At 33.6% G+C, this 14,838-nt stretch overlaps 1 protein-coding gene across 1 annotated transcript in view; it reads left to right on the top strand.

The window, feature by feature from the left end:
- Positions 1 to 8,028: 8,028 nt before the first annotated feature.
- The window catches only part of LOC121383433 (protein mono-ADP-ribosyltransferase PARP14-like), a 31,793-nt gene continuing 24,983 nt past the window's right edge, over positions 8,029 to 14,838 (top strand). The window contains exons 1-3 of the mRNA XM_041513451.1: positions 8,029 to 8,221; positions 10,947 to 11,149; positions 14,296 to 14,710. Coding sequence (XP_041369385.1) covers positions 8,140 to 8,221; positions 10,947 to 11,149; positions 14,296 to 14,710 — 700 coding nt within the window. The 5' untranslated portion in view covers positions 8,029 to 8,139. The remainder of the gene's footprint in view (positions 8,222 to 10,946; positions 11,150 to 14,295; positions 14,711 to 14,838) is intronic.

The raw sequence follows: 14,838 nt of genomic DNA, 5'->3' as shown, positions 1-14,838 counted from the left end.
CCTTAAGAAAGAAACAAACAAACAAATAACAAGAAAAAGATTATATATTACTTTTATTACTTTTATCTTCAAACGTTTCCGTCCATCATATTATATTAATTACCAACTAGCACTTTGTGTTCGAATAACATATCAAGATCTTCTAAGACAACCTGATTTCAGAAAAACCTTAATTACCCACGAAGAGGAAGGGTGCCAGAGTCACACAAAAGGTGCTCTTCGAAAATTGGGCACTTTATAGTGACGGGAAAATCAGCGTCGGTCGCCTGTTGAAAATCTGTTCCAGATTGGTGCATGTCGCTGATGACTGACACCGCAACGCTAGTGATTTCAAAAGTGTTTTAACTAGCTTGAATATAGTACTGTGTTTTGTTATGAAATGTGAAATAAAATTATAATGATTTCAAGATCGTGTATATTTTGCTATACTTAATCATAGACTAGACCACACAGTGATATTCTACATCGATACTGACGTGACTGTTGATTATAACGATTGTTTATCCAACAGCAATAAGGCAAGCATAGGCAGAGAATCTGTCGACAGTGGGCTAAGGACGTAAGCCTATATAAGATGGGGGGGGGGGGGGGGGGGGGGGGGGAGTCTCGTATCATATGAATGATCATCAGTGGCAACATACATATGTTCATTTAAACCTTTGCTCACTTTACAAGGTATATTTACACATAAACTTTTATTCGTCAACAATAAAAATAAGTGGCATACCATGACAAAAATAAGATACCGAGTACAAAACCATTATGGTACGAAATTACCAAACATTATGGTACGAGATGGTAAAAAGTAGGTACGAAATGGCTATGGTACGAAATGACTGGTACGAAATGACCAAAACACTATGGTACGAAATGACTATGGTACGAAATGGCCATAAACTATGGTACGAAATGACTAGTAACTGAAAATGTGGGACAATTTAAAAGTAGGTAAACGTAGAACAAAAGTAGGACTGAAACAGTACGTAACGACATTATTCATGCTCAAAACACCTTTTTATGTGGTGCTCAGTTTGTACATGTGTTTTGTGTTTTATCAAAAATAATGTGATCTTATGTAATGGTCGATCATGTTATACAGTTATTTCAAATTACTGAACACTATATTAATCAATATACATATTTACATGCATAGGAATGCTGATGCACAGTAAAACAGAGTTAACATGATTAATTTAAGTTTTCCATAATGTATTATAGATTCTGAAGTCATACATACACATTGCACATTATAATCATGTTAATCATTTGAAAATATGTTAGCTTCAAAGGTATAATTTTAATATGTTGAGATTATATGGTGCCACAAATTGGGAGATATATCTTGCTGCCAAGAAAAGTTAAAATAATTCCCATAACTGATGACTTTTATAATAACACAAGGAATATGCACACTTTAACAGCAATTCGTGGCATTTTCAAACAAAGAAGTAAGAAAAACTAAGTATTCTGAAGAAAAAGTAGGAAAAATAGGACAAGACGAAAAAGTAGGAAGCTGGACAGTCTGTAAAATATTTGCCAATTAAGCCAGTATAACACAGTGTTTAAATAGTGGTAACAACTGTTGGGAATCAAACTTGAAGTTTCTGGCACCCACAACCCAATCTCTCCCCCCCCCCCCCCCCCCCCCCCCCCCCCCCCCCCCCCCCCCCCCCCCCCCCCCCCCCCCCCCCAATTAGTTATCCTACTGTCACTCAAAATGTACTCACAAAGCTTTATCTGTTCTAGAGGCATAGGCAGATACAAAATAGTAATAAATATTATAAGACAACCCATGCCTACAGAACAGTAATAATAATACAAAATAAAAATTTAATTTAAAAAATGTATATACCGATATATATATTAAAAAAAAAGAGGCAAAATTATATATATATATAACATTAAACTAAACCACAGATTGCGGTTCTCACAATTTGTTTCATATTTATTATGAGAATACTTCCTAACATTTTCTTTTTTCTCAAAGAGAGGGTCTTTACATATATTAATCCCCATGCAGTCTGGTACAGGTAAATATATTTATTCAGAAATGTATCTTTCTGTGACATCCATGCATCTCCAAATCTTCGAAACTTGTACAGTCAACTGAGCAATTAAGGATTACCATTTGATGGGTGGTGTCAAACTGAATCCCAAGTCTTGGAAGTCTGAATTACTCCTTAGCAGCAAAATGTCAAAACACAAAAAACTATAAAATATTGTATTACATGAAATTGTTGAAAGTGTTTAATTTTCAGCAGCAATTTCACCCCCTGCCCCAGTTTTTCTTTCACATATCAGTTGAAACTGTTCTATTATTTCTATCATTCTCTTCTCAATATCAAGATGCAATGTAATTTGTTTAATAGTTTGGTTTAAACAATATTTATTAGCAAATTAAATTTGGGATTGGCCAACAGGCAAGTAAGGCCTCTCCCTACATTTAACAAATATACATGTTATACATCAATAGTTTGTCTTCAGAATCTCATTTTCGACATCTAATCAATGAACTCACATCCATTGGTCCAGTTGCTGAAATATATAAAAACAAACATGTTAAGTATTTGACATCCATTTGAAGAAGTACATTAGTCTGTAGGTAGTACTAAACCAAATAACTTCCGGCTGGGTCAGAGTTCGAGGTGCACCGAACTTTTGATAGAGAAGTGAACACCACAAGTCCTGTGATTGGTTATAAATGTGAGTGTGTTGGTTGATAAAAATAATAGTTTCATCTGGGTAAAAAAAATATGCAATTTTATTTCATCTAGTACCAATGTGTCAAGTAGCCTTGTGCTTGAAACATGTATGGGGTACCTGTAAAAAAAAGTACTCGAATTTTGTGTGGAACTAGGGTAGTCATAGACACTACCCGTTATCTCAGAAACGAGCAGCTTGACCCCCAATTTTTTCTGATTCACTTTAATTGTGAGGAGTGGTAGTATTTATATCCATGGCGTTTATGTCGATTGATACGCTGCAGGTAGGAGTTTTAGCCACATATGTTACTATTGTCGTCTATGGGATTTGATTTGGTAGTATACACCCTATAACTTAATTACATATCGTATTAATTTAAAGTTTAATTTAATTTTAGGAAAACATTTTTTTAACAGGAAACAAAATCAGTGTGACTAAACAAAGTATAAAATTAAAAAGTATAGCAGTAAATTCAGAAAAGTAGTAAACAATGTATTTAACTTTGATGATGTTATTTGATTTCTATTAGAAAGATGCACAAAGCTACATGTAAGATGACATGTGGAAGAAGAAAAATGCCTATGCGTTGCTAAAATTTGGGGTATAAAATAATGATGAAAAACAAATCATATTTAGGGTAGGTAATAAAAACAAAACAGATGTAAGTGCCTCATCTAGGTGGTTATGGGTTTGAAATGTTTTGAAATTAGGGTTAGGACATTTCATTTCAAGCACATGACCATTTATAAACTGTAGTTATTTTACTATCATTTATCTAAACATTAAAAAATATATATATTAATTTCCAAGATTTTAGGGTACATAAGTTTAACCTCAGTACTCTCTGGCAGAAACCATTAAGTTGAAAATTCTAAGAATAACAATAAAGGAATAATAAAATGTCTTACCAGTATTTATTATAAATTACCCAAGATTGGTAATTGATCTGCTGTTAGGTGAGGAATTTGATTTAATGTATATTATGGTAAAATTGGGTTCTTTTAATTGAGGGGTGGGGTGGAGGGGGACTAATGGATAAGTTAAAGTTTGTTTTGCTTAAAGACACCACTAGAGCACATTGAATTATTAATCATCAGCTATTGGATATCAAACATTTTGTACTTTTGACATGTATAGTCTAGCTAGAGTGCAAACCTGCTACATTAGTAGCCAGGTATCTTTTATATATATACACCACCCAACAGACAGAATAGCACATACCACAGCCTTTGATATACTAGTCGTGGTGATGCACTGGCTTAAATCGAATCAAACCGAGAAACCGTAACCGGCATATCTGTTCTGATTGCAAAAAATCACAATTATTTGTAAACATATTTTTTGCTTCAAAACATTTCAGGCTCCCTACATAAAAGTTACCTAATTTATAACTTTCCAGACAATACTTCCTTATTCCCCTAAAGCTCGCAACCATATAGGTTACTCCCTCACTCACCCCTCCCCCTCCCCCCCCCCCCCACAAAAGCACATACACACTCACGCCTACACACATGCAAACAAAAAGAAAAGGAAAAAAAGCTAAGACTTCCAAATGTTCCAGCATGCTTGTTAATACTATAACTAACCCTATACCTAACGTAAGCCTGAATTAACTGAATGCTGGAACGATCGGAAGTCTTGCCAAAACTTTTATTATTCGTCTGACTGTGCAGTTTAACAACGGATTCTTAATGACAATATATATACATGTACATCGAAGACTGATTAAATGAGTCAGTAAATTTCATTACAATGGAGAGAAAGTGATTCTTAAACTCTTACCTTCATAGAATTTATATATCAGTTGAATTTTGATGGATTTCGGCAAAACTTCACTTTCAATACCATGTGACGGTTTCGCAAGAAAACACTGATTTTACGTCAATCGTAGGTTCCGCATAGTTGTCATTGCTGTTAACACGTCAGCAGAAGTATATGTTTACTATGATTATAATTCAGTTGGAGGAGACAATTATTTTAACTAATTTTAATGCTAACTATACAAAAACATTACACATCGAAAAAAATTATGTTGTCTAACCTAATGGCGTCCAAGCAAATGGCTGCAAAATTATATTTCAGAGCCTCTGGATTTCAAAATTTCCTGGCAGCATGCCCCCAATTCCCCTTGTATCTTGCACCTTCCATGCTTGTTCGTTCCACAAAATAAATATTAATATAATTACACGTCGTACAGTTGTTTTTAACATTGCCTTGCGATATTTAAATTATAGTTACTTATTTCAGAAGGTATCTATATTTATATCATTAACACTGTGCCAAAGTGCAAACCCTACCCCCAGCCCTGCAAAATACATATAAAATAACTGCATTTCCCCATCAATGGTTTTTGTAATGGTTCACCGAGGCTTTATTTGTGAACGAAATATGACGTAATCAAAACATAATGCTTAGTCCTATGCACATTTTGTCAAAAGATCACTGAAGTAAAATAGGACGGTTTTTGATGGCGGACTGTTTTAAATAAATACTAATAATACTAATGAAAATGATAACTTTTGCAGTGACACATACATACACACACATGAAAATAAATAAATAAATAAGTAAATTATAAGTTAATGAAGCAATTAAACAACAATATTATTATTAATTTTATTTTATTTTTATTTTATTTTATTTTTTTATTTTTGGGGGGGATTAATTAACGCTGCTTACAATCAGTTATAGTGCTGTTCCAGATGTATGATGTATTGGGCTATATCAATCAACATATTATTTAATATGATTAGAAAATTATAAAAAAAATTGTATACCCATATATTTTCCATTTAAAAATATTCCCCTGAAAAACAGAACCAGCTGAATTCGTTTCAGGAATTTCCGTAAGATTTTATCTGTGACGTCACGAAGGGAACTCCTTTCGATAGTTGGCACCATTGTTCATTGCTTCTTGTGTGTTTATTATGGTTAAACAGCGTGTTGTTAGTGGCTGTAGCAATACAAGAGCCGATAAATTTAGTCGTCACGCATTTCCTAGTAATGTTGCTGTGAGAAAGCTGTGTGTGAATTTGATTAAAACAACGTGGAAAGACTGGACAGGAAGAAAATGCCAGAGACCGTTGCGACAGCACACATGGTATTCCCATATCTCGCTTAAGTCGACAAGCCAGTTCGGACGAATCGAAACTACAGTGTGTTATTGTTTTTACAGTGTAGCAAAATAATTTGCATGAAAATCTAAAGAACAAAACAAGAATAAAAGTTATAAATTAGTCGTAAGCTGTCTTCACGACCATTTTCATCATCATCTGTCAGGCCGGTGGTTCTTCAGAAGATGTTCCAGGTTCAAACTGATACAGCATTATTTGTTGTGTTGCACAAATATTAGTCCAGTCGTCATTACTACACTATTCATCATCGAAAGAAGAATCGCATAATAATTGAGCTTGGCAGTCGCTGTCGGTCCCACTTTTGCTTGCGCTGGAAGTCGTCTCGTGGTAGGTTTTCGTGGCGTGAGTTCCCTTCGTGACGTCGCGGCTATTTACAGGCAAATATTTTTACCGAGAATTTTACTCATTTGCTTCCGACAGTGTTCTACTTTGTATAATATCTACATTTTCCATTTTATTGCATCTTTATAAAGCAGCTTAGAGATTTAAAAAGTCTTCTTAATTATTTTTCCAATATTTCAAGTCTGTTTTCAAATTTATATTTTTGAGCTGAGAGTGTTGGGAAAATGCCACCGTCACTGACGTCTGCAACACACTTGTAACAATATAGGCTACATCGTCTCAGTGGTTGGCATGCTAATTTATGGAAATAAAACATGTTTTCTAACAATTATTATAAATATTCATCATATTTTAAATTTCATGATACAATAATACTACTTTTATTATTATTATCTTTTTTTTTTCTCATTGACCATAACAATACCTTTAGGGTTTTGTATGTAGGCTAGTACATGTTTTTGAGGGGTTCTTTTGGGGGTATATTGAAAACAGTTAAATTATTATGTCATCAAGTGCCTATTGTTTCAACCAAATGTACTCTAAATGATCCTCTCATGGCCCTTGGGGCCGATTCAAAATCCTGGTCTCTGATTGACTGAGACATTTTCAACTTCTTCTGTGTTGTTATGTTTTTGTGATGATTCAAAACCTAATATGGCTACCCTAGCCTCTGATTGGCTGAGAGATTTTGACTCTTCTCAAGCTCCGCCATGTAGATTTCAACCACAGCTGATCCACTGATAACTGACCATCACCAGTCTACATCTTCATTTAGTCCATAATTACATATATGTCACAGCTGATCCTCTGATAACTGACCGTCACCAGTCTACATCTTCATTTAGTCCATAATTACATATATGTCACAGCTGATCCTCTGATAACTGACCGTCACCAGTCTACATCTTCATTTAGTCCATAATTACATATATGTCACAGCTGATCCTCTGATAACTGACCGTCACCAGTCTACATCTTCATTTAGTCCATAATTACATATATGTCACAGCTGATCCTCTGATAACTGACCGTCACCAGTCTACATCTTCATTTAGTCCATAATTACATATATGTCACAGCTGATCCTCTGATAACTGACCGTCACCAGTCTACATCTTCATTTAGTCCATAATTACATATATGTCACAGCTGATCCTCTGATAACTGACCGTCACCAGTCTACATCTTCATTTAGTCCATAATTACATATATGTCACAGCTGATCCTCTGATAACTGACCGTCACCAGTCTACATCTTCCTTTAGTCCCTAATTACATATATGTCACAGCTGATCCTCTGATAACTGACCGTCACCAGTCTACATCTTCCTTTAGTCCCTAATTACATATATGTCACAGCTGATCCTCTGATAACTGACCGTCACCAGTCTACATCTTCCTTTAGTCCCTAATTACATATATGTCACAGCTGATCCTCTGATAACTGACCATCACCAGTCTACATCTTCATTTAGTTCCTAATTATGTCACAGGTAAAAGAAGAATTCATAAAATATCAAGGCATGTATGCTGTGATAAAAGTGGATTATTTATTGGTTCAGGTTACAATATGTTTGTATATGCACATCTTCATTTGTTCATTTATATTAATGTCCAATTAGCGGTCACCAAATAACCATCTGTGATTGCTATTGTTCATTTTTCAGAAGTATAGTTAATTTAATATCAGGTGAGCAAATTAAATTGTATATTAATACATCTCGTTCATAATTTCCTAAATTGTTTTCCTTTTTGTTTTATATTGTATGCACCATTTGATCTGACATGTACATAATATGCATGTTTTTAATAGGGGTTTTTTCTTCTTCTTTTTTTTAAAACAGGTATGGCTGGCAGTTCAGCTGGCAATGTGGCTGAATCCTTTGTGACTGCAATTAATAATCATCAAAAGTCAAATCCTTCAATTTGTGATGTCCGAATCATCATATTTCAACCTGACATGCTTCAGTCATTCACTAACACAATTCAAAAAGCACTGGAACAAAAGTCTGGCAAACCTGGGTTTTGGCATACTTTTAAAGGTGAACTCATGTCTTCAATCTTATAGGATGTATTAATTTAGCATTTTGTGTTTTTTTATAACTAATGTTGACATAGCTGACACTCTATGAATAATTATTGTACTGTGCTTCAACATGGAAAGCAAGAGCTGGTTGTGGAATTGATTATCTGAAAGCATATTGTTTATTTTAAGTGGCACTTGCTCCCCATCTATTTTAAGCCTTGTGACCCAGTACCCTGCAACATAAATGTCCAGTGGCTTAACCACTATGCTACGAAAACAGATTGAAAACCTATAATATATACCAGCCTATTTTACTGGTGTCATCTCAGTTATAAGTTCTTGGAAGATGTGAATGTGACTCACTCAGTCAATCTCTGGAACATTAAAGATGGATTGTGTTGACAATGTTTCATATGCCAAGAGAACTCAAACTGTACAAGCCCATCAGAAATGACTTTCATTCTTGTCCCATATAGGTGTAAATCATCCCTAGGCATGTTAATGAAACATTCATTTGAAATTTAGTACCAGGTAAGTCTCCATGAGTCCAAACCAATGGACTCAAGTACTCGAGAATTTAACTCAACCCACCCCGAGTACCCGACATTTACACTAGACGATAATGAGACCAAGGAATAAAGTAAAATAGTATTATGCATCTTAATTCCAGTGCTGAACATAGATGCCAAATCATGCCATTGTATTGCATTCCACACATTCGACTTTTGTTTTCCCCCAATGACTTATAGCTCTATATAATGTAATTGGTGCCAAGCCAAGCATATGGCAAAATGACATAAAATGTTTTGATTGATTGAAACATATTTTATTGCTTTTTAAAAGAACAAAATTTAATGTATTAGGCACAAGCTATACAAATTACTAGGCCTTCTGTGTAATACATACATGTTACGACAGTAATATATATTTTGCAATTTAAATATGAACAGAAATAAATATTACTGAAAGAAAGAAAAAATAAAGGAAACGGAGAAAAGACACAAATTAAGTTCTCCATGTGTTTGATAATTAGACAGCAGGTTTGTTAAAAAAAAACCTACAAAACACAAACTAGATGTCACAATGATTACTTAATGGCTAAAAAAACAACAACAACAAAAAAACAAAAACAAAAACACCCTTACAATTTTTACTAATTGAGGGAAACATTTTGTTTTATTTATATACTTATGTATATGAACAAATATTTCTTCTTTATTTAGAGCACCTTTACCATTTAAAACTTGTAATTCCACTGGGTGAAATCCTTGCAATGAATTCCAGAGAGTGCGTTTTTGCCTTTAATTAAATTAGGGTGCTTTTCCTTGCACAGGGGCGGGATATAGTCCAGTGGTAAAGTGTTCATTGGGCTATTTCTCGCTCCAGCCAGTGTACCACGACTGGTACATCAATTTATGTGCTATCCTATCTATGATATGATGCATATAAAAGATCCCTTGCTACTATTAGAAAAATGTAGTGGGTTTCCTCTGTAAGACTGTATGTCAAAAGTACTAAATGTTTGACATCCAATAGTCTATGATTAATAAATCAATGTGCTTTTCCTTACATGGGTACTCAAGTCCTGTGAATGGACTCAAGTCTTGATGTACTCGTGGAAACCCTAGTACCAGGTGGCAGTACTGATTCTAAATCTGCAATGAAAGACGAGCTTACACTGTAGGATAGTAAAATGGCAAAGAACATGAAGAAAAAACTGATAACCCAATGTATTTTAAAATCTCTTAAATTATGCTCATCAGTGCTCAGTGGTTAATCAGTTGTACATACCATGACATTTAAAAAAATATATAGGCAGTACGTATGTTTTGGAAAAAAAGTTTGAGTTTGCCATATGAACTACTTATGAAAATACACCAACATACATGCTGTGTTTTTAACCCATATTGACGAAGTATTATTTTACCATCAGTGGTGTGATGGCGTCAACGTTTGTGTTTAGCTCACAATCTGTAGTCCTAGATTAATGAAATTTGGTTTTTAGATGCATCTATGAATGTTCTCACCGGCCTCGGTGGCGTCGTGGTTAGGCCATCGATCTACAGGCTGGTAGGTACTGGGTTCGGATCCCAGTCGAGGCATGGAATTTTTAATCCAGATACAGACTCCAAACCCTGAGTGAGTGCTCTGCAAGGCTCAATGGGTAGGTGTAAACAACTTGCACCGACCAGTGATCCACAACTGGTTCAACAAAGGCCATGATTTGTGCTATCCTGCCTGTGGGAAGCGCAAATAAAAGATCCCTTGCTGCCTGTTGTAAAAGAGTAGCCTATGTGGCGACAGCAGGTTTCATCTAAAAAAACTAATCTGTGTGGTCCTTAACCATATGTCTGACGCCATATAACCGTAAATAAAATGTGTTGAGTGCGTCGTTAAATAAAACACTTCTTTCTTTCTTTCTATGAATGTTCATTTGAATGCATGTAAAAAAAACCCATTAAATTTTAAAATTCAACATTTAGTAAATCACAGTTCTAAAGTCACCTTCGTCAATATATAGTTTGATGTCACACACCTTAACTAAGTCTTATCAAAATGTTATGTTCATTTGACAGGTCTTGTTGGCTTGTAAACCAAATGACCCATTGACAGCAAAAACATTTGTTTTTAATTAACCGGATCAATACACCAAGATATTAAATGGATTTATGACACGAATATTTTGGGTAAATTATGGGGAAAATTGTATTTCTAAATATATGGATATTAATGTTTTTTAGACTACTTTGGCTATGGCTCTAAACATGGAGAAGCTGCCCAACCATCTGCTTCAGAAGAAAGTTCTGAGGTTCCTCTGTATTACTTCTCTGATGACTATACAAGCATTGATAGATGCATTCAGGCAGTAGAAAGTTACTGTAGGGATGAGACCATGAAGAAAGTAATTGCAGATGAAGCTTTGGAACATTTAAGTCAATCACAGGTAAAAATAAAAATTATGTAAGTTAATTAACACAATTGTCTTAATAATTTTACACCCACATTTAAAAAAAAATGATCAGAAACTTTTAAAATAATCTTTCTTATCAGAACTCCAATATAAAAAGCAAAAGCAAATCTTAAAAAAAACCTAAAAAAAACTTGGAAAGGGTATTTCTCAAATCATTGATCTTTTTCACTTCAATCACATTTAATAACTTATACAGATTAAATGTATCTTTTAGCTCTGCTGTGGCATTCATCATTGGAGCTTTTCTATTACTGATTTGTCCATTTTGAGTCTGTCAATGTTTCCTTTGAAGTGTTATCTTCTCATATAATTTTGATTGAATTGTTCTGAAACTTGGTACAATGATTCTCTGGGGGCACTCTCCACAAACTAATAGAGAGATATTTTGGACATTTTGAATTTTTGAATTTTATTAAATTAAAAAGATTTAAATCAAAATTTTAAATGGAATGTTTAAAAATATCTTCTAGAATTTGAATCAAATAGTTACGAAACGTGGTACAATGATTCTCTGGGGCAGTCGTCACAATCTAATAGAGAGATAGTTTGGAAATTAAAATTGTTTCTTAAATTTAAACATTTTATATAGAACTTTTAACATTGCAAATTTAAAAGACAATCTTCTCCTAGAGTTTAAATAGGATAGATCTGAAACATAATGGAAAGATATTTTTGAGTTTGTTTTACATTTTAAAAATTTAAAATAGAAATATAACATTGAACATTTTCATTAGTTCTGAAAGGAATTATTACAATCAGGGCAAGCCTCCATAAACTAAAAAATATGACAAATTTCATAAAATTTATCAGAATAAAAAGTTATTTTACAAATCTCACAATATGTCTCGTACAGTTTTAATTAAATTATTCTTAAACTTGACACATGGATATTCTAAGATGGTCATTAAATATTAATGAATGATCTAATGATCTACTAGCTATTGACAAATTTCAAAATTAAGTAGTGTGACTATAGGCAGATAGGCCTCTTGTATGTTGTGGTTCGTCCTATCTCCATGTCATTACTTCAAAGGAGCTTTTTGGGTATGGGTAAGTCCTCTATTTTCTGACCTCCTCCCATTAATGTTGAATTCACGTGCTCTAACGGTGTCATTGCACGTCTGTTATAACATATTTGTTGTGCTAGCACAGTAAGTTGAATAAGACTATTAGAAAATTTATTTCTAATTTTCATTATTATTCATACTTACCTAGTGCTAGCACAACAAATAATACCTCCCACCCACCCCTATGAGGCTTTCCCTCGGTGGGTTTGGGTGGACTTTGAACCGAGAATGAAGTTACAGGTAGACCGTGCAAGGATAGCATTGTGCATATCTGGCAAGGGAGAGAATTCTGCAGTGTGTAGGTATGACTCAGGTTGAATAGCATATTTGTTGTGCTAGCACTAGGTAAGTATGAATAATAATGAAAATTAGAAGAAAAAAAATCTAATTTTTTATATTCTCTTAGTTGTGCCATGGTTACTAATGGCAAGAAGATAATCTAAGTGGGCACACCAAGAATTAAAATTTATTGGTAACTGACGTAACTCCCCAGTCAGTAACTGATGCAACACATTAACACATACATTATATTTCTTGGAGGCATAATGTAAGATTGTGAAATGTGTTATTTCCCAAACTAGAGTGAGTGCTATAAAAAAATTAATAAGTTTCAGAATTTTCTTTACCTTTGCACTTGTAAGTTTTATAATTTCTTTATTATCACATCTGTGTAAAACAAAAATAAAAAATAAAAAAATAAAGTTTTCAAGAACTGCAAATACTGTCACTCCTTAGAAGTTAATCTAAAGATGTCTATTTCACTAAAATAAAATAATCATGACTCAGTTAACACTGTTTTTAAATAGATACATGTATGTAGATGATAGCAGTTTCACAAGCATCAATGCATATACCCTTATACTTCAAGATATATATTGTATAGCTTTTGACGTCAGATGCACATATAATTTGTTTCATTAGATATATTGTATTGCTTGTGATGTCAGAGGTAGACATTGTTTCATTAGCTTAGATTAATATATGTACAGCACCGTTTATTGTAAACAGTATCTATAATGTTCAATAATAATTACCGGTAACACAAATTTAAAATTGCAGTTTCATACATGTAGTGGCAAGTCACTCATTTTGCCAATTTTTACATTTATTTATGATAAATAACTACAAATTAGATGATTTCATATATAATCTTTCATAATTAACTCAGAAAAATAAATCAACATTACACCGTACTGCCACAGTGGTTTCCCATGAATTCTTGCTTAAAATTGTAAAGTACATAAACAGTTTGCATCAGTTATTCAACAAAACAGCCAATCCTTTGTCATTGTGCAATTGCAACTCAAATTCAAAATGTGATTTCACGCAATTAACTGTTGGTCAGCTGAAATTAATTTTATAATGATATAATTCTTTTTTACCTGTAAATGAAGTTATTTGGTTGTAATGTTTTATGGGCATGTAACTTAATTCAAGAATAATCTTTACATTTCAAAACAAATAAAATAATAATAATTTTTGGAAATTTATTATGCAACTACTGTTTGTGTATAAGATAGCAAATGTCCTTTCATTTGATAAATTGGTTACTACTCCTAAAACTATGTCAAGTTGCTGATGTTTTAGTAGAATACCTCCCAAGACAGCAACCTAGAAAATGAACGAGATATATATATATATATATTCCCTCTTTGAACATGCCTTTTTTGGTGACTTTCTTTAAATTTGCACATCTGTTTTTTCCCAGTAGTCCACATATTATTAAAGGAACTCTTGAGTGTGTTATTATTGTTGAAAGTTGCTGACTAAGAGAGAGAGAGAGAGAGACAGAGAGACAGACGCACACGCAGACAGACACGCAGACAGACATAAGACAGACAAACATACACAAGCCATGTTTACCCATGGCATGAGTTGTTTTCAGTGTAAATAAGGGGCTGTAAAAATTTGTTTTAATGTAATGGATATTACTCAACTTATGTATATATAGATATTCCAATTTATACTGAAATCTGCATGTATGTGTTCTTTATTTTTAACAATATTCTTCATTATTGCAGACTAAACATAATGATTTTTTTTCTCATGAAGATACAAACGGTTAACAATCTTGAGAATGATTTTCAAGTGAGAGTGACATTCCAGCAACACCTTGGACAACTCACCATAGAAGGAATACAACAGGATGTCTATAATGCCCATGAGGTAGCACAAAAACTTCTAAGAGAGGTCGACCGTTTGGAGCTAGAGCGTGACAAGGCTCAGATTCTTTCAAACATGGTTCAGTGGCATTTTGTTGAAATTGATGACCAGGGACAAGAACAACAAACACCATATGATAAAGAAATAAATGGAATTATTGAGAAAGCCTATTGTGATAAGTTATCTACAGTCACTTTGTCAGCTGGAAGGTCTAAATACATCATAGACTTCAATACTATGGAAGAATATCCTGCTGGTAATAAAACGGACAGTGTCAAAGTTGTCCGCAAGGATCTCCTCAAAGGTTTACTATATTTAAAAAATTTCACATGTTCCATTTCCTTCTACTTGTCAGATTATAAGATAAAATTATAACTCTTCATCGTTCTATAGCTTAATCGAAAATGCCTTACATAGTGGTTTAGTTTTGTT

Source organism: Gigantopelta aegis, chromosome 10 (genome assembly GCF_016097555.1).
Source record: "Gigantopelta aegis isolate Gae_Host chromosome 10, Gae_host_genome, whole genome shotgun sequence".
Taxonomy (NCBI): domain Eukaryota; kingdom Metazoa; phylum Mollusca; class Gastropoda; order Neomphalida; family Peltospiridae; genus Gigantopelta; species Gigantopelta aegis.
This window is presented reverse-complemented; position numbering and strand designations above follow the sequence as displayed.